Below are 24162 nucleotides of genomic sequence, written 5' to 3' on the forward strand. Positions count from 1 at the left end.
CTCAAGCAAAAAGAGGAAGATTGGCGGGGCTGGCCCCGTGGCCCAGCGGTTAAGTTCGCGCACTCCGCTGCAGGTGGCCCAGTGTTTCGTTAGTTCGAATCCTGGGCGTGGACATGACACTGCTCATCAGACCACGCTGAGGCAGCGTCCCACATGCCACAACTAGAAGGACCCACAACAAAAGAATATACAACTATGTACCGGGGGGCTTTGGGGAGAAAAAGGAAAAAAAAAAAAAGAGGAAGATTGGCAACAGATGTTAGCACAGGGCCAATCTTTCTCCGCCATTGCCACAGAGCCTAAAAATGATCATGATTAGCAGTCCAGGGCCTCCAAAAGGATACAGGATCTCTTTCTGTTTCTCTATTCATAAAATGGATTCAGTAATACTTGACTTAATCCCTTCCAGGGATATGTTAGGGGAAAAAATGTTCTAACTGATGTGAGACGATTTTGAATGATTAGAAAGCGCTAATTCTAATTCTTCTCAAATTGGAGGTTGAGAAGTAGTTTTGCACAGCTTTGCTGATTTGTGCCAGTGATGACTTTGAGAAGAAAATGTGCTATCGTCCAGAGCTGTAGCGGCGATTCCCCAGTGCTGGTCGCTAGACATGTGCACCATGGTCCATGACCAGGTCTTCTTGGGCTGCTGGAAACTAACAACAATGTAATAGTTTATCGATAAGGGGTGGCCAGTTTCCTTATCTTGGGAAAGACTATCTTTTATTGTGGGATTCTGTTCTTAGGACAATTTTTGCATTAACATGTTTTATCTTTGTGAAATAGCAATGATAGTAGATGGTAGTGGTGGGGGTAGAGTTAGTTTTAATGTCCTTACTTGCAAAAAGCTAGAAATTATGTTGGTCTCCTATTCTAATGGCCAAAGTGTTTTTTTGTTTTTGTTTTTTAATGTTCATGGTCTAATGGAATGTAAAGGCCTAGAATTACTCCATGTTGACTTTAAGTGATTTTTCTGGAAGCAATAGAATTAATGGAATTAATGGAGTTACTCCATAGGTGACTTGGTTCAGTAGCGTGGACATGTGTGAGCACTTTTGTTTACTCCCGTTGTTGGCTACTTTCATAAAACTGTTGATAATTATTATTAAGAAAATAAATGCATGAACTGAACAAACCTTATCTTTATCTCTTCTCTCTGCCAAGGCAACCTTCCAAAGCCTTGACAGAACTGTTCTTTTGAGAAGAGGCATGCAGAAAGTGAGCCTTCAAGCTTAAAATTGTAATTATGTTGTTTGCTTTTTACCTAAAGAAATATTCATCATATTCCAGAAGTTCTTGGATCCACATCTGGCTTTACCCATTTTTGTCTCCCCTCTAACACTGTTGATATTAATGCCAATTTTAATTTCTTGGCATCATGAGTGCATAAACATATCACCCACAGATGTGATTTTGAACAAGGACCGAAACTGTAAATTAGGAAGCAAGAGATTCACAGAGTTTCATCAGATCAGTTCACTCCAAAAAGTGGCACAGTTGTACTGAAAAGGTTTTAAATTGCTCATTTCAAACCTTCCTCAGTAGCAAAATGCCATGCATGCAGCGGATTTGCAACCACGTTAGTCATTTTCTTTCCTCCGTTTCCTTGCTGTGTTTGTATTGGGAGCACAGAGTAATGTAATTTGGTAAATTATGATTTGATGGCTGGGCAACAGCCCCAGTGTTGAACAGTATTTGGACTATGATTACTTGCTGGCTTTGTCACAGTTGACATTAATTATTGATGGAAGTTTCAGAAATAGCGCATGTGCCAGGAGCTTTTCACCGGAACGCAGGCTCCAGGCAGGAGGGATGCTAAAGAGGGTGGGGGAAGAGGCACCTGTGGCTTGTTTATGTCTATGCACAGCAAACCTAGGCTCGGTGGGCTGTGTGGTGCCTGTGTAAAGGTCATGGTGTAACGGAAGGATGAACCGTCAGGCTTATTTCTATCGTGTTCCTCCCCAGGAATTGCACCGAAGAAGTCAACTTCAGCCGGAGCCAGCCAAGACGAAGGCTCTCCAGACTGTCATTGAAATGAAGGTAGGAGCTGTTCACATTTGTCAAAAACAGCTGTGCCTCCAGAGTTTGCCCTAACTTGATGATGCCTAACATAAACACGAGAAATAAACCTTGTGTTTTTCTCTAGGCATTCTGGTGGGTGCTTTTCTTCTGGATCTTTTTGCCTTTCCGGGTACATTTAATTTATTGGCCCTTTAATTAGGATGCCTTTTCTGGGCAAAAGACTAAAGGGCTCAAGTATCCCTTGGCTGAAAGGAGCTGGGTTCATTTCCAGAGCATGGCCGGTGCTTTCAAGCCTAAGGGAGGTTTTGTGTGTGCTTTAAAAGTAAATTTCTGAAGCTAGAATAATTATTTTATTTCCTCCCATTCACATTACAATGAAAAGACACCTTTGAGAAACTAAGATTTGGCAAAGGGAAGTTGTTTTATCTTCAGTGGAGTGATTAAATAATTAAAATTATGTGATCAGAAAAGTTTACTTTTCAAAGAATAATACTTTCTCGTGACTCCAGTGTTTTCTACTAACCAAGTCTGGAAGTGGTAATAATTTATGAAATACTCACAGGGTACCCTATTTAGCTGTGGAGCCGTAGAGATACACTATTTAAAAGAATCAGAGATCCTCCTGGGTGGGTTTAGGGCATTTAAAGAATGATGAAGTAAATGATGATGGCCAAGCCATGCTCTATGTTTAAGAAACAGATCTAAATGAAACCCAGTTGCTTTGTTAGTATGTAGAAATTTGAAGTCTTTTTGCTTCCAGTTTTTGGCAGAAGGAAGCAAATAGTATTTATCTTAAGAATAAATAATTCTTGATTTAAATTGTTCCATGAAGACAAAAAAATTCATAACAACTATGGTTGCATGGTGGTAATTCTATACTTGAGTTTAACTCTTGAGAGTTTGCTGGTCACCTTCAGCCTATGGGAGAATTCTGAAGCTTGCTGATAGGATAATTATTTTTCTGTCTTTCTTGTAGCACATGATTTTGAATTGTCTGCCAAAAAATTCCCAAGTCCTAGGGAAAAAGAAACTAATACGAGCTATTGAGTTCTTGGCATGTACAATTTTCTGACTCAGGATTTATTTTTCTAGTCAATGACAATGTCTTCATTCAAGTGGTTTTTTGTGGAAATAATGTAGAACATTTGCTTTAAAATGATGTCCCACAAATGAGGTTACGTGAGTCAAGGCACTCATAACACATTTTCAGCAAATTGGTTTGAAAAATATCATCAATGGGAACAAATATCACTAGGATTAAAAAATAATTATTAATCCTGGCTCATCAATTGTTTTGAGTTTATGAAACTTTAACTTATTTTGAAAAGAACCTTATTTTACACCTGGTAGGAAGTGGTTCCTGAGATTTCATCCTCAGTGCACATTGAGACCAAACTTGATACTTGGTTAAGGCATTTTCTTTTTTAAATTAAAAAATGTTTTTAACATTTGTTTTTTTCTTTTTAAAAAGGAAAAAGAAAAGACAAAAGAGTTTATTTTATTTATTTATTTTCAAAGAGTCACTCAGTCACCCTTCCGCCTACCTCCACACCTACCTGCTCAGTCCTCAGCACAACTGGTAGTGGAAAAGAGGGTGTATATAAAATCTGTTTAACGAATTATCATTTTTTTAAAAAGAAAGAATGAGTTCCAGAAATCTTTGGAAAAACCAGGAGTGACATCCCTCCTAGGGCAGTGGGCATTTTCTTGGTAAAGGTCTCTTTACAAAGACAATATTTTTTGTGAATTTATAAGTGGAAAATCTGTTTGATTCTGGCTTACTTTTCTAGTATCACATAATTTATTAGAAAACAAAAATATAGTAAATAAAAAAATGCATTTAGGCTATTTACTTGGTAAGCCATAAAAACATAATCCTGGGGGCAAATTCACATCCGTATATTATCAGTCAGTTGAGTCTGGAGTTTTTCTTTTGTGGATGCCAATGATGCTGATTTATAGAACAGCATATTTTTAGGACAAATAATGATCAATATATTTGTCATGGAACTGAGCCTGAAGTTTTCCTGTTATCTTTTGGATGTCTGTTAATTTACAAAGCACTGCCTTCTGTTTTGTCAGTGGAGAAGTTTGGGTCCCATCAGCATCTATACTCAACATCGATTAATTGAGTTAGAGAGGCAGCTGGGGAAGGGTCATCTTCTTAGCCTGGTGTGTACCTTGTGACAGAGGCTGTGATCTCATCCGATTTTTAACATCACATCCCTGGGAAAGGGAGGGAATATTGGAAACCCATATTTTACAAGCCTTAGGGTTGACTACCAAGTAGAACTGACCCTTACACCTGCGGGGTGGAACTTGAGACACCGTTGTGTTTTCACTTACACACCTTTGGGTTAAACATCAGTATCATCTAGTGCCTTGGCAAAATCTAAAGTTAAAAGGAGCTTTCCTAGAATGAATTGGATGTGTAATTTCGAGGAGATGACATGAGTTAAGGGTTTAGAAGTTACCCCTACTTGTCCCCTGCTTCTTAGAGAAACTGAGGGTGAACTTCTGACCCCTCATCTTCTCCACTCATATACTTTGCATCAACTTGAAAAAAATGTTTATTGTAAAAATCTGTGAAATCTTGCTCCAATTCAGGCACTTTTAGAATCACAGTCTGGTAGTTTTAGTAGATCTCTAGGTGCTCCTCTGGACTGTAGAGTTGTGAAAATGTGTCTCTGTGGCGTGAGCCCTGGGGAGAGCTATCTGCTTACAGCAAAGCAGGGGGGCAGTTTTTTGCACCCATCACATCTCCTGCTAAACCCTTGAACCAGAGGGCTAACATCACCTGAAGGAAAATGAAAGGAAACTAAGTGAATGGTTATTTGTGATTTATCTTCATGCAGGAAGCTCCAAGCTTTAATTTTGATCCTGATTTGGTCTGGCAGGTATGTTCCAGGTTTGCACTTAGAACATTGTGTGTGTTTCTCAGAAAAATTAGTTTTCTCGTAGATGCTGTGATGCTCCTCCTTTGCTTCTTTTGTGTCTAAAGATTCTTTACTAAGCTCCTCTTTTCAGCTCTTATGGAGAACTGTCAATATAAATTGCAGTTAAAAGGCTTTTTCCCTCTTTTTTCTTTCTTTAATGTTAATTCCTTTGAAAGAATGTGCTTTTAATCTTCTTAGATTTGACATGACATAAACATGATGTGCAAAAGTTTCACTTTCTTCGGTTCATTCATAAAGCTGTACCAGGTTTTTTTTTTTTTTTTTTTTTTAAGAAAATGAATTATAGTAGTGACAGTACTTGTCAGATAATCTCATAAAATTTTTCTTTGGTTAGTTGGAACTTCTAAATGAGTGAAAATTTAATTCAAATTGGCTAAAGCCAAAAGGAAATTTATTGGCTCACTTAATTGGAAAAACACACAGATATTGTCAAGCACAGCTTGATCCAAGTCTCAAAAGATGTTAATAGATCCCATTTTTCTCTCTTTCCATCTCTTTTTTTGGCTTCCTTCATATAAGCTCTATTTTCAAACAGCCTCTTTATGCCTGTCTGAACAAGATGGCTGCAAGCTCTCCAACAATCACAAAAGGAAGGGATAGGGAGGGGCTGGCCAAGTGGTACAGTGGTTAAGTTCGCACCTTCCTCTTCGGCAGCCTGGTTTGGATCCTAGGTGCGTACCTATGGACCGCTTGTCAAGCCATGCTGTGGCAGGCGTCCCACATAAAATAGAGGAAGATGGGCACAGATTTAGCTCAGGGCCAGTCTTCCTCAGCAAAAAGGGGAGGATTGGCTTGGCGGCAGATGTTAGCTGAGGGCTAATCTTCCTCAAAAACAAAAACAGAGGAAGAGATAGGGAGAAAGTTGTATTTAAAAAAAATGCAAAAAATAAACCAACCCTAGAATAATGTTAATTTCTGAGAAGGAGCATAAAACTTCACTCCAAACTTAATAGCTCAGACTGAAAAGAAAATGCATGGAGTTCCCTAGTTCTCATTTGCTTAGTAAATTAAATGACACTCATTCATCAAGAAAAACAGACTTTGTGCTAGCACTAAATTCAGCAGAATTTATCAAATAGGACATATATGAGTAACATAAGGATTTTAGTAAAAGTTGCAGAAAATATGCTTGATCTGATGAATTTGTTAACTAAAGAGGATTAAGAAGCTAGGGGTATAATGTCTCTGTGTGATGGTTTTTCTGTGGCAACTGAAATGAAGATTGTGGGTGTTTAGCTTTCCAGTCACATGACCAGCCAGGGCACTTGTGTGTCATGAGTGGTTCCCTTTTTTTTCCCCAATTTTATTGAGAAATAATTGGCACACATCACTGTATAAGTTTAAGGCATACAGCATGATGGTTTGATTTACATATATTGTGATGATTATCACAAAAGGTTCATCTATCATCTCATATCGATACAATAAAAAGAAAAGAAAGAAGAAAAGGAAAAGAAAAAGAAAGAAGAAAGAAAAAGGAAAAACATATTCTCCTTGTGATGAGAACTCTTAGATCTACTGTCTTAACACCCTTCCTATATATCCTACAGTAGCGTTAACTATGGTCATCATGTTGTATGTTACATCCCTAGTACTTATTTATCTTATAACTGAAAATTTGTTCCTTTTGACCACTTTCCTCCAATTCTCCCTCTCACCCATCCTCTGCCTCTAGTAACAACGTGTGTGATCTCTTTTTCTGTGAGTTTGGGTGGTTTTTCTTTCTTTTTTTAGATTCCACATCTAAGTGAGATCATACAGTGTTTGTCTTTCTTTCTGTCTGACTTATTTCACTTAGCATAATGCCTTCAAGGTCTGTCCATGTTGTCACAAATGGTAGGATTTCTTCATTTTTTTAGGGCTGAATAATATCCCACACTCGCGTGCGTGTGTGTGTGTCTATATAACTGACTTACAGTTATGCTCTTGATGAAAGAACATGACCTTGCATTCAGGTGCTAAACTCCAGTGGTGAGGTTGATCTTTTGTTGTTAGAACTAAAAACCGAGGCTTGTGTTTGTGCCCAGGCAGATGACTGCTGTTCTGCATGGGATTGAGCTGACCTGCAGTTGGATTTAAGTTTCTCTTAAAAGATATCTTGGTGTTTGGTCAAATTCAGCCAGCTCAGTTCCACCAGGTGTGGAAGGGATGCACTGGAACATTGAGAAAGCAAGAGCTCCTACTTCACAGCTTTTAACAAGGTCACACAGCTAGGAAGGGAGAGCTTTCGAATCCAAACCTGAGCCATTGAAAGTATCCCAATTCCCAGTGTGAACTTAATTCAAGTCCTGGAATCTAGTTACAAACACTATAAAGTGACTGCAATGTTTTCTTTGACTCTAGGGCTTACCTCGGTTTACTTCATTTATCTTTTGAACTGTTACTCCTTGACACTGCACCCTACTTAGAATTATTCTTCTCCCAGGGCGATCTGTTCATAAGAAATTTGTGTCAAGCCTAGTTTTTCTAGTCAAGCTATGATGATGGCATTTAGGCCTTAAAAATTTGCCCCTGTTCCTTTTGTGGCTATTAAAAAGAATAACAGCAGTAACAACAAAAATACCACCTGCCACCACCACCAGTATCACCATCTCTGGTGACAACCCATAGCCTGAACTCCACTACCACAGATGGGGAGCCAGGCTCAGGGCACCTGACGTGTAATAACCTGTGAGTAGACATCATTATCCCCATTTCACAGCTGAGAAAGCCATGGTCTGGAGGATGAACAACCTGCCCAAGGTCCTACAGCTAGTCAGTTGGCAGCTGAGATTTGAACATAGGTTTCCCCTTCAAGGTTTTTATACTCTCTACCCCTCCAGGCTGCATTTACTGAAGACGGTCCATAAGTTCAACTGCTTTTTCTTTCAACTCTTACTTGGGAAATTATGCACTGAGGTTTGCATCAGAGAACACGTTGAGGCAGCTCGTGAGAGCTTGAGAGGTCTACTTGACATTTTTGGAAAGGTGTTGTATTTTGTGCTATAAGGCAGGATTAATCCTTTTTACATGTATGTGGTATTAGCCCTCCAAATAGGGCTCCAAATATGTACCCTACGGCCAGCATATGCCCTGTTTTCTCCCCTGAGTTTTAAATCTTGCCCTGAAGTCTTTATAACGTCATGGAACATAACTCATTCAAACTTGCAAAGCTGTTTGTTTTTGATGTGCACTATCCATTTATGATACCAGAAATTATCCTTTAGCTTATTTTTTTCTTGAGAAATTTCTTCATCTTCTCATCTTTCAACTTTTAAAAAAAGCTTTGTCCCATTTAACTATTTTCCTTAAATAAGGGGAAAAAAAATGTGGGTTTTAAGCAATAGCCAGAAAAAGCAAAATGTCAAGTTAAATGTTAGCTCTGGATGATATATGGTTGTCATTGAGAAGCAAGTAAGATTAAAAAAAGAAAAGATGAGACTTCTTTCCTTTTTTGCCCAAACTTTTTAACATGTGTTTGACTCTAAAGGTTTGAGTTGCCAGTGGATAATTCCTGCTATAAACAAGTTTAATTTGTGTGAATTTAACTCCTGAAATTGAATCACAAATTCCAGTATTTACTGAGTAGCTATTTTGTGCATAGCACGTTGGTGGGCCTTTCACAGAAATCGAGTACTCAGCCTTTAAGGGGCTAATGGAAGGAAGTATATAAGTCAGGATCTAATTAGTGACCTAAGAGCAGCAAAATGGGCTACAGGGGATCAGAGGATTTCAAGTGAGAGAGAGGCAGGGATTGCTTCTTGGGGGAGGTAACATTTAAGGAGGGCCTTGAAAAATTGGCATGATTCTAATAAGAGGGAGAGGGATGGCTTATACACCAAGGGAACCATCTGAGCAAAGGCAAGGAGGCTGGAAAGTTTGACGAGTATTTGGAGAAGAGCAGATCATTCAGTTTGGTTGAGAGAAGACTTTTCAAGTTTAAAAGCAATAGAAGATCAAATTAAACCATAAGAAAGTAGGAGAAAAGAAATAATAAAGATAAATGCTGAAATTAATGAAATAGAAAACAAACATATACTAGAGGGGAACACCAAAGCCAAATGCTGATCCTTTGAAGAGATTAACAAAAATGACAAATCCTGGTTCGATCATTGAGAAAAATAGAGACAGTACCAATAACCAGCACAAATAACCAGAAATGGAAGGGGGCATCGTTATCAATCTTAATTGCCATTAAAAATGTGAAAGGATTTTATTGACAACATTATGATAATAAAGTTGAAATTTTGGATAAATTCTTTTAAAAACACAGTTTGTCAGAATTGTATCAGAATAAACAGAATATCTGTGGACTCCTATATATTAAAGAAAATGATTCTATAATTTAAAATCTTACCACCCAAAAAAAGCAACCCCAAAAATCCAAAAACCAAACCAAACAAAAAAAAAACTGCAGGGGCAAATGGCTTCTTAAGTGAATTTTACTAAACATTTGAAGAAAAAATTGTATCAGTCATACAAAAACTATACAAGAGAATAGAAAAAGCAGGAACACTTCCTATCTTATTTTATGAGGCCAGTATAACCTTGATATCAATATACCCAACAAAACCATTATAAGAAAAACTACAGGCAATTTCGCTCATAAACATTGTTGCAAAATATTTCAGTGAATTGAATCCACTGACAATTAAATGACGTGACCAAGTTGTGCTTATTCCAGGAATGCAAGGTTGGACTAAAATTTGGAAATCAATCAATGTTACTTGCCACATTAGCGGGATAAAGGAAAAATGTTAATGTAATTTTATTTTATTTTTTTGGAGGAAGATTAGCCCTGAGCTAACATCTGCTGCCAATCGTCCTCTTTTTGCTGAGGAAGACTGGCCCTGAGCTAACATCTGTGCCCATCTTCTTCCACTTTATACGTGGGACACCTACCACAGCATGGCTTGCCAAGAGGTGCCATGTCCTCACCTGGGATCCAAACTGGTGAACCCTGGACTGCCGAAGTGGACTGTATGAACTTAACCTCTGTGCCACTGGGCCAGCCCTTGTAATTTTAATAAATGCGGAGAAAGCTTTGATAAATGCAACATCTATCTATGCCAAAAAAAAAAGCTTTTAGCAAACTCAGATTAGGAGAGGATTTTCTTAATCTAATAAGAGGTAGCTACAAGAAAGCTATAGCAAATATCATTTTTACTGGTAAAATATTGAAAACTTATGATATAAGGAACAAGATAAGAATGCCTATTACAACCACTTCTATTCAACAATGTTCTGGATATCCTAGGTGTAACAATTAGAAAGGAAGAAATAAAACCACTTTTATTTACAGGCACCATTGTTGTGTGTGTAAAAAATCTCAATGAATCCATGTATGAACTATTAGATTAATAAATGAACTTAGCCAGATAGCTGGTCAGTATTTAAAAATGAATATTTCTACATACCAGTTACAATTATATAATGAAATTTAGAAAACAATCTCATTCATGATGGTATTAAAAAACTCATAATATCTAGCAACAAATTTGACAATGGTTGTACAAGACCTAATTTAAATAGAAGATAGAAAACATAATTAAACATGGATTAGTGAGAACTTGAAACAAATGAAATTGTTATTAACAATGGAGTGGAGAAAAAATAGTGGAATATTCATATCTTGAAATGCTATATGGAAATGAGAAAGGACCAAGCTATTGCTTCATGGAACAACATAATTGAATACCCTCAAAACAGTGTTGAAAGAAGCCAGACACAAAAGGACAAATACAACATGATTTTGTTTTTATGTGCTCCAAAAACAGGCAAAAATAATCAGTGATGTTAGATGTCTGAATAGTGGTTAATCGGAAGGAGGAGGGAGGTTGGGAAGGAAGCTTCTGGAGTGCAAGTAATATTCTGTTTTGTGATCTGGTTTGCATGTGCCCAGGTGTGTTCACTTTGTCATAATTCATCATGCTGAAAACCTATGATTTGGCTACTTTCTTAGTATTATACACTTTAATTAAAAAGTTCATTTAAAAATAAAGGAAGAATAACTCAACAATAAAAAGACAAATAATCCTATTAAAAATTGGGCAAAGTATTTGAATGCCAATAAGGACATGAAAAGATGTCCAGTATGATATGTCGTTAGGGAAATTCACATCAAAACCACAGTTAGATACAACTTATCCCCCACTAGGATGGCTGAAATAGAAAAGATAACAAGTGTTAGAGAAGATATGGAAAAACTTGTCCCTTGTATATTCATGGTGGGAGTGTAAAATGGTCCAATGTATTTTGCAAAACAGTTTGGTAGTCCCTCAAAATGTTAAACGTTGAGTTACCATGTGACTCAGCAGTCCTGCTCCTAAGTATATACCCAACCCAATTGAAAACATATGTACATGCAAAAACCTGTACCCAAATGCTCATATCACCACTATTAATAATAGCCAAAAAGCTAAAACAACTCAAATGTCCATTATCTTGTATGAATAAACAAAATATGGTATATCCATACTGTGAAATATTATCTGGCAATAAAAAGAAATGAAGTACTGGTACGTGCTGTAACATGGATGAACCTTGAAAATATTATGCTAAGTGAAAGCAGCCAGTTGCAAAAGGCCACATATCATATGATTCCATTTATATGAAGTGTCCAGTACAGTCATATCCATAGAGACAGAAAGTAGATTAGTGGTTTCCAGGAGCTAGTGGAAGGGAAGCAACAGGAATGACTGCTAATGGGTACAGGAGTTTTGGGTGATGAAAATATTCTGGAAATAGGTAGTGGTGGTGGTTGTTCAAACCACTGAACTGTATACTTTAAAAGGGTGAGTTTTATAGTATGTGTATTACATATCAATAAAGGTGTTATTAAAAAATAAAGATATTAAAAAGGAAAGGATCAGTAACTTTGATTACTTAAAAATTAAAAATTAAAACAGAACTATAAAATAACCAACTAGGAGATGTATTTCTAAGGTTTATAGTAGTTAGAGACTTAATATTTTTAATATATAAAGAGGTTATACTTATCAATGTGAAATAAAAGCTTAGGAAAAAATTTAACAAAGTGTTGATGCTAATTCTGGTTGGGAAGATTATGAAAGACTTTTTCCCTTCTTTTTTTCCCCCCCAATTTTTATATTTTCAATAATGTGCATTCATTATATAGGAGTGATCAGGAATTATTATTTAGGAAAAACAGCAGTAAATTTGTTAAAAGAAAAATCATCTATCAAAAAGCTTAAAGATGCACAATTTCTTCTGTTCTTATTTTCTTTTGCTGAACTGAGAAGGCCCCAAAGGGGAGAAGATTAGATTATTTATGGAAATAAATTTGGCTCTGCTGCTTACAGCTTCTTTGAACTCCAGCTTTCCCATCAGTGAAATGGGACCATGATATGAGCCAGCATAGGGTTGTGGTGGGGATTAAAATGGATTAAGGTATGAGAAAATCCTGGCTCATAAAAGGTGCTCAAGGAAGGCTTTGCTTCTCCATCCCTTCCCTTTGAGTCTGGAAATTGAGTTTTACCTCTAAAAAAGGGGTGGCACATTTGAGCAAGGACCACCAGAGAGAAGGAATTTAACAAGCTCAGGCAGAGTCTTATCTCTGAATACACACACAGTTTGCTTGTGGAAAGACTTCAAAAGCATCTTAGAAAGGATAAACCAGTGAAGAAGAAAAATAGCAACTCCCAGTGGGCCTGTGGCGTAATAAATGACCTTGGGACTTAGCTTTCTGGCTGTTGGGCCTTTGGCAAGTCACTTGTCCCCTCTGGCTCTCGCTCTTCCCTTTTGGCAAATGAAGGGTTTGGACTAAGTGTCCAGCTTAAAAAATTTTACCAAGTCTGGAGGCTTGGTGACTAGCAATTTGGACTCTTGATGGCCCTGCCTGGGAAATTTGAATTGACATGACATTCTTGCACAGTTTAAATCTTTGCATTGTTTGCTCCATATTGGCCAGCCCTATCCAGACCAGCAGCCTCTGCTTCTCCCTTGCTGGTGCTCAGGTTCCCAGCCTATTGTTTATTTAGGGCTTGCAATTTCCTTATTGGCGTGCGCCCCCGCCAGCAGGGTTGAGAAGTCAACCACAGGCCTCATGTGAACTTCCCCTTTCAAGTTTCAGTAATGACAGTGTACTGGCCTTCACATGCCTCATCCCGAAGGCATGGTCCAGTTTCCACATCCATCAGGCCGCACTGGTGACTTAGGGTGGCCTGAATTCCTCTGCCGCCTGTTGCTTTTTCCATGATACAAACTGGTTGAACATAGAAGGATTTGCGGTATGTTTTAGAGATCCTAAGAATGAGGCCCCAAACCAGGGCTGTTGGAGGCGTTGGGGGGAGGGGTTAAAAGGAATGCGAAGAGCAAGTTCAGTTGCTAGAAGGCCAGTAAGGATAGCTTCTTCACCCAGTCTTTTCCTAAAGAGAGTTGGAAGAGAATAGAGGGGTCAGATGTCCATCTTTTTACAACACCCTGAAATGCATTTACTGTTTTGCAAAGTAGTATTTCACTGAATCTCTGGAAATTCAGACTCTCTTTGTCTTCAAATGTATGTGAAAGATGACATCCCATCTAGCCTTAGGGAGGGCGGGGCTGCACGCACCGAGGGACTGCCCTCTCATCTGGAAGCAGTTTCTGAAATTTCTTCCTCCCTTCCTCTCTCCCCAACCTCTTCACTGTTCTCTTTTGACCTTGCTCTGTGATCTTTAAATGCTAAAAGTACTGTGTGGAAGAAAAGACAAAAATAGCCCAGCTTCTAGGTGGCACCCCTTCTCTGAAGCCAGTTTCTCCTGAGGTTGGCCTGGGGGTGGCAAAGTCCTAGCATGTGGCCTCTTCTCTCCCACTCCAGGAAGCTATGTGCAGGGAATCATTCCAGTTTATTAAAGGTGTTAAAAAATGATTGCAGAAGACTATTTAGGTGATACAAACAAGCTTTATTTAACACTTCATGAAATAGTCTCAATTTGAAGAACCACAAAATGGGGCAGAAGGCACGAAACTTTTATAAGGTAAAGAATAAGGAACAAGGAAGAGAAAAATAGACAATATCTGATTGGCTAGGGCCATGTAGTCAGCCTTGTTTGAGCTGAGAAGGAACAAGGAAATAATGTAGACCCACAGTTGGCTTGGCGTTGGGGATTGGCGGAATATACTGTGTTTCTGGTCAAGCCGAGCATTTACAGGGACAGGAAAGTTATCTAAGTTTTGGTTTGCTGATGTGGCATCCTGGGCAGGAGTGGCAGCATCTTGGGTCTAGAAAGTTATTTCAACAAAGCAAAAATCTTCGCAAGTTATCTACCTTCTGTAAGTCTCTTGACCTGTAAAATGGGTAAAATAAGTACTTAATTCATAGTGTTACATGGAAGATTAAATGAGATTTACTAGCACAGTGTTTGCATTAGTAATCAGTACACATTAGTTGTTATTATTAATTGCATTTTTAATACCGGGATGGAGAAACGTTGTTTGCTTCTGTCCTGTGCTATTCATTCTGTATATTCAGATACTGCAAATATATTTATATTTTTAATGTAAGCGGGGAAGAAAACATAGATATAAAAAAGAAATCTTGTGATGTGTTTTTTCCCCTAATCTGAAGAACTCAGAAATAAATACAGGTTTTTGTGTCACCTCATCTTGAAAGGGAATGTCCTGGGGTGAGACCAAGTTATTGATAGCTTTTAATTATTTCCTAGATGATTCTGATGTACCTAGTCCACAGATTGGCACTGGAGAGCCTCTGCATTAGTGTGTGTCACAGCCAAGTGGAGATGATTTTGGATGAGCCAGTGCTCCCTTCCATGCTTTGGGAATGAAGAAAGCTCTCAATATTAATTTAAGCAGCTTTGTATGTAGGGCCAAGACTCAGCTGAGAGGCACAGTTATTTAATGATACTGGTTGTTAAAATATTGAAAGACTTCCATGGTTACCCCAAATGCCCAGAGTACCCTTCCTTCCAGTTCTTACCCTCGGACCCCAAAATCCAGCAACTGAAGAGTTAACCCTTGGCCCTGCAGGGACTTCTCAGATCTGGTTCCAGGGCTCTAGGTGGTGTCTGTTCTGGTTGGTTCTTGCCCTGTGCTGTACTGGTTGTTGAATAACCCAGCAATCACCCCAACTCTATAGGATTTAGAACACTGGGGTTCAATTTCCGATTATGATGACACAACTCCACTGAAACTGTCCTCCTGTCACCAATGATAAGTCTTTATTCTCTTCAAACCTTTCTTGGACTCCCTTTCTTTCTTGAAAAGTTGTTCTCTTATTTTCTGGGGCTTTTTCATGATTTCCATCAATTTTTACCCCTGTTTCATTTGGTTCCTCCACTGTTTTCTCTAGACTTGATTCTCAACCATGTCTGAGAATTCTTTCACCACTAGATGATGATCCATTATCTGTACTGTCTCAGCTTCCATTTTGGCTTCTGTTTTTATTATTAAGTTCCCAAAGGCCATCTTATTGCCTTCTGTTAGCCAGCTTATAAAAGACTCACAATCAGACTCAAGTACAAACTCCTAGCTTGATTCTGAGGACTGCTTCTCATTCAGCTCCACCTTCCTTTCATTTCCAGCTCCTTTGCAACTAAAAGTTATCTATACTTTTTAATCAGTCCTGTCTTCTTACTCCTCCTTAATATGTATTCCATGCTTATTCTCTAATTCTTTCAACTTACATTTATTAAATATTATGTGCTGGATACCATGCTGAGTGCTCTTGATTTTACATGTATTATTACTTCTGGCTGGAAAGAATTTCATCTTCTCTATGATATTCTTATTCTTATCCATCTCCAAACCCCAGATTAGGCTCCTGTGCTTTCTGGGGATTTCTTGACTCTGCCATGATGATCTTACCAATTTCTGACTTTTCTATCTGTAGACTTATAGAATATTATATCTAACTATATTTAGGTGTTATCTTTCACAGTATCACTTGTGCATTATACTCTCTGGTTACAAGTAACTGAAACCCTGCTATTATATTTTGGTTTTCTGGGAGTGGATGATTCAGATGTTATAAGGGCCCAGTCATTCAGGCAGATTCCTAATATATGGTAGCAAAGAAGGCCGCAACCAGCCACAGGCCCATATTTTCCTTATCATTCATAATCTCAGGAAAGGAGAGGCCCCTCTATTTATGTTAGTCCCCTAAAAGAACTCTGATTGGCTTTGATGGCATAATGAGTTCACCCTGGATTAATCAATGTCCAGAGGATCCATAGTACTTGCTGCTGAGCAGGGGCACACGTGAAAACCCCACTAAAACCACAGGGAGGTAGGGAGATGTAGTTCCCAAAAGGACCAGAAGCTCAGCAGATAGATAAAAAAGTAACATATATATTATTACTATATTATTGATAGTTTTTAATTATCATATATAATTAGTATATATGTATATGCTACAGCTAGAAACAGGAAGGAGGATAATCTTTATAGAGCTACCGTGTGGTAGCTATTATTCTGAAAGGTGTGCATGTCGTCACTCATTTAATTCTCATAACTACCTTAGGTTATGGGATTAGCAGGGTTAGGAACATGCTCATAAAGTTAAGCAGGGTGAACTGAAAATAGAAGCTACCGTGTTCTCCATGTGTACCTGACAAAACTGGAGAATGGATGGGGATTACTATGCTGTCGTTGGCTGATGATAATAATGGCAACACTTACTTTCCTGGAGGAGGTTCCCTGATAGGTACTTTGCATGCATTACAGATCCCTTGTAATTTTCATAACATGCTCTTGAGCATGGTCTTATTTTAGAGAGTCTCAATATCTTGCCCAAGGACATAAAAGCCAGGATTTGCATCCAGGTTGTGAGTAAGGATAAGCTGGATTGTTTTATCTTTAGCTCTTTTTGTTAGACTTGAGTCTATTAATAACAACAACAAATTCATACATGGAGACCAAAATCTCAAAGGTCACATAGTGTCCAGCAAGAAGCACTAGAGACACACCTTCTGCCTGTGCGTCATTAGTAACCTGCACAGAGACAGGACGACAGGCAGGATGCATTTCGGGGCATGGGCTTCCTAAGAATGACACAGAAGTAGGCAAGTGAGACCGTGAAAAGAAACATCAAAACATCCTAAGTGCATTTAGTTTGACCTAGTCTAACCTGATTATGTGCTTGTATATTTTGCTATAAAAAATTATGGGCTGGCCCCCCCGTGGCCGAGTGGTTAAGTCCACGCGCTCCACTTCAGCGGCCCAGGATTTCACCAGTACTGATCTTGGATGCAGACATGGTACCACACATCAGGCCATGTTGAGGCGGCATCCCACATGCCACAACTAGAAGGACCCACAACTGAAAAAAATATACAACTCTATACTGGGGGGATTTCAGGAGAAAAAAAGCAGGAAAAAAAAGCAGGAAAAAAAATTAGATACCATCTGAACAAACACAAAATCAATACCATCGCCAAAAATACAGCGTGTCCCCTGTCATCTTCTAAACAAAGTCATCATCTTTTTATAGTTTGATAAGGCCCAAGAAGATGACCTTTTGAATTTTTGTTTTTTTGTGTTTCCTCCTAACATGCCTTAGGCCAAGTCAACTTCTTTCTGGAGCAGTTGACTTGGGCTCACATAACCGCGGTTAATCCCACGCACTAAATCCTTCCAAAGGCAGGGCGTTACTCAGATAGCCTAAGACCAGGGCTGCTCAGTTATGTTTGCAGCTGCAACTAGATGATTTTTAAAAGTTAAGCCTACGAGAGCCTCTGTGGTATCCAGTAATAATAGTCTAGAATTTTATTCTAAATAAAGTGTAATATAATTATGTAGGGACGTTTTGAACATTAGATCACATCTTCTTTAAACCAAATTGGCCCTCAGTTTGTTGATCAACGTCTGTGGACTGATATGTGATCACGGTGAGTTCCATGTTCTGTAAAAACTGCTTGTATTTTCTTTCTTGGCCTGATATTAAAATGAAACCAGTAATTCTTACTGTATTTAAAAGGAAAGCACATTGTGACACTCAGCAATAACATAATTGTTACTTTTTGTGACTAAATGATATTGCTTTTTTGATGTTCCACCCACTCACCATTTCAGTGTTCACATTTCCTAGAGAGGAATTGAAATCTGTTTCTTGCTGTTTAAGGGGAACATAATGTTTGACAAACACAAAAAGGGGAATAAAGTCATCCCGACTGGCAAAGATGCTCCAGAAAGTTTACTCCCTGGGTTGCTGTACACTTCCGCCAAGTTGGATAGCTCTTGAGAGTAGGTTCATATTTTCCTAAATGTACTTGGCCAGTAAAATTGTCCTGGTCTCTTCTGCATTGGTCAGTCTTGTCTCTTGTCTATGCTGGACACCTGCAGTTATTTAGAAAACTCAAGGCACCTGAGGACCTTGTGAAAACGCAGATTCAGATTTAGTAGTTGGGGCCTGAGATTCTGCATTTTTAAAAAGCTCTCAGATAATGTCAATTCTGCTGGTCTTTGGGCCACACTTTGAGTAACAAGGATCTGGACTGTACTCCATGTTAGAGAAAGATGCCCATGAATCTTGTTGAGATCTACCTTGTCTCTCACACAGCTGGCAAAGTGACTGGTGCTCAATAGATGCTCTCTCTCTATATTTGTTGAATGAATGAGAGAACTCCTTGTGTCTAAGTTTACTATTAGCTATAGCAGACATATCCTAGAAAAATCCAGAGATTATTTTAAGAAAAAAAAGGTAAAGCAACAGAGATAAAACAAGCTTATTTTAGTCTTCCTAGCTGACTTTCATCCTCATTGCTATAGTCCCTGCACTTATGGGCTAGTGCTAATAGACATGGCTCGTTCAAGAATCAGCAGAGTGGGCCCATTGGGTAGATGGTTGCTAGGGGTTCAGTTCCAATGGTTTATTTATTAGTTGCTCATCAAACACCTATTTTGCATCTATTGGATGACAGCTGTAAAATAGTCTTGGGTATGCATCTTTAAGTAGGAGTTATGAGCTATAATTTATGTACAACATTTTTACAAATATTATTTTGTGAATATGTGGGAAGAAATGATTTGAAAGAGATGTTCAGTTCAGGTATGTTTTTCTAACTAATGGAGAATAAAACAAACACATTTCAGCTTTTTTATTCCTCTGAAAATTTTTCCCACATTATCACAGTCCTTAACCAAAATATAGTATAAAAGGAAAACAATTTCATGCTTGCCTGTTTCAAGACTGTTTGAAAAAAATCACCTGAGACATGAAGTGGTGAGTTCCGGGAGCATGGGAGTCTGTGTCTGTTCTTTCGCTGCTCTGGGCTGAGAGCAGGCTCTCAGTATACCACTTTTGAGCGACAGAAGCTGACAAGGTGACCTGGGTAATTTAAGCCCCCAGTTGTGTTAAATTGGGGGCAATCATGGTAAGTTTTGAAAAATCCAAACCATTGTTTTGACTTTTCGCTTTGGTACATAACCCTGAGCTTAATGTGATTGTTAAAGTCCTAAATGTTTTTTTTTAAAAATTAACTTCTAGAGGAATAATACTGGGAAAAATCAATAGTTTGCTAGAGGGCTTCCCAGAGCCATTAATGCTAATGTGCATTGGGAATTCCCAATAAGCATTTCTCAAACCTATTTGACCCTGCAACTCCCTTTTCATGGAGCATTTGGGTTCTGTGGACTTTGGGAAAAGCTGTTCTATATTGTATTTCATTTTCCCTGTCTCTAAGGAAAGCTCGCGATTATCTGCTTTGAAAGCTGCTTATTTGTGAAACATAATCTAGATGAGTATTTGAAGATCAATACATGAATTATTTTAAAATATCAATTATAAATAACAAGTAAAGATGTTCAGATAAAGAAAACTCCTTGGCGATTAGGAGTAAAATGCTCTCCCTTCTAAAACTCCACTTTTCAGGATGTTACAGCATATCTTCACTTGTGTTTTTCTCTCTATTCTAGATCAGTGCCTAGAGTTATTGATCATGTGCATTTAGCATCTATTTTGAAAGGCAACATCTATTTACCACATTGAGCCATATCCGGATGTGTGAGGTAGTTTCTTTCCATATTCCTCTTCAAATATGTAAGCTTTTGGTCATTTATCTTAGTTTTAGAGATTTTTAAAAAATAAAAAGATAAAATTCCTTCTCCCTAAATTCCTCAGACTGAGGCAGCTGAGAGGCTATGACCATGGCAGTCGTTTTATTTGCCTTTATTTTCCATGCTTGTATTTCCTCAAGTCTTTTTCTCTGGCTCTGCATTTTGAATATCTTCTTGGGCACAATCAATACACCAAGTACTATATATATATGTATTTTGTATCTGTTCTCCTCTGTGAATTGTAATGATATTCTGTCTCCCTTTCTCTATGCTCATAATTTCAGATATGAGTTCTATTGCCCTTGAAACTGACTTCTTATAAGAACAGAAATATAAATAAGGACAGAAAAAATAGATCCTTATTAAAGTGACTTCCACAATACCCATTTCTCTTTTCTTTCCTCTTCTTCTTCTTCTTCTTTCTTTCTTTTAGTATTTTAGGACACTCATGGCTAAAAGAAAAGAGAAATTTGTGAGGAAAAAGAAACTTTGGTTAATTTAAGAAAATTAGTAAAAGTTAAAAATATTATTTTTAAAATGTGTTTCACCATTTGGTGAAATTTTAGCTCAAAAGTATATAGGCCAAGAGGATTTTCTGTGTTAAGAAACTTTCTATCTTAACTCCGTTCTGATCTTTCTTTAGCAGGATATAATTTTTTAAAGTTCAGTGAACAGCTTCTTCTAATCCATTTAGAAGTAGGCGGTTGTGGTCATTGCTAACCAAAGGCTCAGGAGTTGACTGAGAGGAAAGCTGAGGGTTTCTTCTCCCCTTGCTTATGTGATTGAGACCTGAAATTGTACCAAGTACTATCAAAAAATTTAGGTGTAAGATGTGAGGACTACAGTGTATTGCAGTACACACATACACACACACATTTATACATGTATATACATGTATATATACATACATATAAATATGGTCACTTTAGACTTGAGCCTGAAATCCCAGGAGATTTTACATCAGAAAAGCAAGGGTATCGGCCCTTCCTTTCCCACTTAACTTACTGTTAATCTTTTGTAAAGATTGTACTTAGATATTTGTAAATGCTGAAAGATTGTATCCCAATAAAGAGAGGAAATCTACATCATAATGGTTAGAGTTTTAATTGATGTTAAACTAATAATCTTAAGGCTTTCATGGGTGTAAATAAAAATATTAATAGTAGGTATATCTGGGTGATGGGATTGTAGACAGTCGTAATTATTTTATCTATATAGCTTTTCAAGTGTTCTATAATGAGCATCTCTTAATTTTATAGTCAGAAAAATGGTGGTTTAAAATGACTCGTGTATTTAGGAAGTATAATGAACTTTTAGAAGTTCTTTTTCTACAGACTTTTCATTATCGTTCTTTTTATCTACAGAGTTTTACCTACCTCAGAACACAAATGAGTCACTAAGGATGACTCCCTCCATTCATCAGCTTGGGCTGCTGTAAGAAAATACCACAGACTGGGTGGTTTAAAAAACAGAAATTAATTTTCTTGCAGTTTTGGAGGCTAGAAGTCTGAGATCAGGGTGCCAGCATGGTTGGGTTCTGGTGAAAACTTACAGATGGCTACCTTCATGCTGTGTTCTCACCCGGCAGAGAGAAAGAGAGACAGGGGAAGCAAGCTCTCTAGTGTCTCCTCTCATGAGGGCACAAATCCCATCATGAGGGCCCCATCCTCATGACTCCATGTAACCTTGATTGCCTCCCAAAGGCCTCTTCTCCAAATACCATCACATTGGGAGTCAGGGGTTCGACATAGGAATTTTGGAGACACATTGATATTTAGTCCGTAACACTCCCTTCAGTCCAACTGGCAGTATACAAGATTTCCAGAAATTGCATCTGAAATAGAAAAAGACTGGCAGGCTATACATAAAAACATTAATGATGATTATTTCTGGATTGTTGATTTAGAGGGGATTCTCTCCATTTTCTATGAATTTAATGTGTATTTAAATACTTTTATAACTGGAAAAATAAATATTATTTTTAAAAGAAAATGATATACTACAGAATGTTGCATTCTGTAATAATCTTGCAAATTTCAGAATCTTTTTATTTCATCTTCTTGGAGCTTTTCTGGGAATTAATAAAAGTATCTGCAGCACTCAGGTATTGGCACGCAGTGGAGCTCAGGAACTAGTTGCTGCTCCTCATTTTCCTCCTTTTAAGGACGATGGCAACATTAATGATAGTGATAATTATCATATTGCCACATGAGACATGCCATTGGGCATATAGGAAAATAAAATAGAAAATAGCCAGAAAATCAGGACAGACGTATTTGTTGCAAAGTTTTTTCTATAAGTCAGTTATAAACAGAATAGCGCATTCATTGTCTTTACTTTTGGAACCCTTGGTGAAGAAAAAATGGGTTGGTGGCTTTTCATTTACATTCAGTTACAAATGTACTATAAGCTCCTTGAATCCGTACAATAAAATGGCAAGTAGACGGTAACATGAGAAAACTTAAAGTCAAACTTTCAATGTGTTTCATTCCAAACACTGATTTGATTCTTATACCTGAGGTCACGGAAATTTTTTCCCATATAACAGCTTTCTCTTCTCTGCTTTCTAATGCATCATTTCTTATTATGCTCTATCTTATGTGTAGAATCTGTCATTTAATTTTTAAAAAAAATTCTCCATGGTTGTTTTTTCTCAACTAATCCCACATTTGAGTGTAATATTTCTAGATTTTTAACTCTGTAAATCAATAGATTAGAAATGCCCTGCAAGGTAGTAATGTTTTTTGTCATGTAGGGAGCTGACTACTGGCCAAATAAATCATGATGTTATGATACATTATTTCCAGTGGCTATACATTTTCAAGGTTAGTGTATCAATCTTTACCAAGTCTAGATTCAGTTATTTAATTTCACTATGTCTGTATTTAGATGGGAATCCTTTCCCCATTAGAAGATGTTAATTTCCTTCTCTCTCGGAGTCAAATTCCAAGCATGCCTTATAAAAATAGCCACAGAATATACACATGAACAAACCATTTTTGTGTTTACAAATAGACTCAAAAACATACACCAGTAAACTATATCTGAAATTATAAATTGGTCCACTTCAGTGGTGTTTTTGTTTTTTTTAACACTTTAGATCACTTTTATCACTGTTGATTTGGTAATTTGATTCCCAGATATTAGACAAACATGTTTAGGTAACTCTCTGTATTGTATTGACACATGATCTTTAGTGGGAGCTTGAAAAATAAACTCACAAATGATCATCAGAAGTGAAAAAAATAAATTGTTCTAAATTCATGGCTATATCTACACCATAGTTAACGTATTACTACCAAAATTGCTTTCTGGAATTCTGTTTTGATGCTACTGACAAAACAATTGTTTTCTCTTCCTTTCTTTCCTCCTTTTTTTACCAACAGGACACAAAAATCGCTTCATTGGAGCGAAACATAAGGGATCTTGAGGATGAGATCCAGATGTTAAAAGCCAATGGTGTGCTGAACACTGAGGACCGCGAAGAAGAGATCAAACAAATAGAGGTTTACAAAAGTCACTCCAAGTTCATGAAAACCAAGGTATGGTCCAAAGTTATAAACTTTTATACTCTTAGTGTGACTGGAAAGTTATGGTTTACATACGTATTTTCCCCAAATACCCACATAATCTGCTTAGTGTGACGTCATGAAATATATGGACAATAAAGAAGAGTGCAAAGATTTTTAGTTCAGAAGCATAGATTCCAAAGAGAAATCAGGGAAAACATTTGGTAGAATTTCTACTTAATGAGGGGTCTAGGATTGAGTTCCTTTGGTGTCCCTCTGTCTTTGGAATTAACATCTAATACTTGTTTTCTTTCTAACATTTATTATTTCTTCTCTCTTCCGAATTTCCTGAGTTTTCAGAAGTTTGCTATTTTTTAAAGTTTCTGTCATTGCCAATTTTTTGGCCTATCCCTAGAAGGTGATTGTCTCAAAAGATGTTGATCTTGGAAGCCAATTTAACTGATTTCACTGGTATGAAGACATTTTGGTTTTAGCACAATGTTTGACAGAATTGATTTTGAGTCTCAAAGCTGCTGTTTGCTTAAATTATTCAACCTCTCGAAGCCTCAGTTTCTTCATCCATGAGATAAGGGGATAAGAAAAAGAAAAGTGCCTTCATCATTGGGTTTCTTTGACGATTCTGAGAGATTATGCATTTAAAGCACTTAGTCCCTTAACTGATC

At 37.6% G+C, this 24162-nt stretch overlaps 1 protein-coding gene across 31 annotated transcripts in view; it reads left to right on the plus strand.

Moving 5' to 3' along the window:
• The window catches only part of ERC2 (ELKS/RAB6-interacting/CAST family member 2), a 904903-nt gene that overhangs the window by 263988 nt on the left and 616753 nt on the right, over positions 1-24162 (plus strand). For all 31 annotated transcript variants that reach the window (XR_011526912.1, XR_011526913.1, XR_011526902.1 and 28 more), the window contains 2 exons: positions 1966-2040; positions 23357-23512. Coding sequence is in view for 16 of the 31 variants with exons in the window: in XM_070574931.1 (XP_070431032.1) it covers positions 1966-2040; positions 23357-23512 (231 nt within the window). In the remaining 15 variants the exon portion in view is untranslated. The remainder of the gene's footprint in view (positions 1-1965; positions 2041-23356; positions 23513-24162) is intronic.

The sequence above is a fragment of the Equus przewalskii genome, chromosome 15 (genome assembly GCF_037783145.1).
Source record: "Equus przewalskii isolate Varuska chromosome 15, EquPr2, whole genome shotgun sequence".
NCBI lineage: Eukaryota > Metazoa > Chordata > Mammalia > Perissodactyla > Equidae > Equus > Equus przewalskii.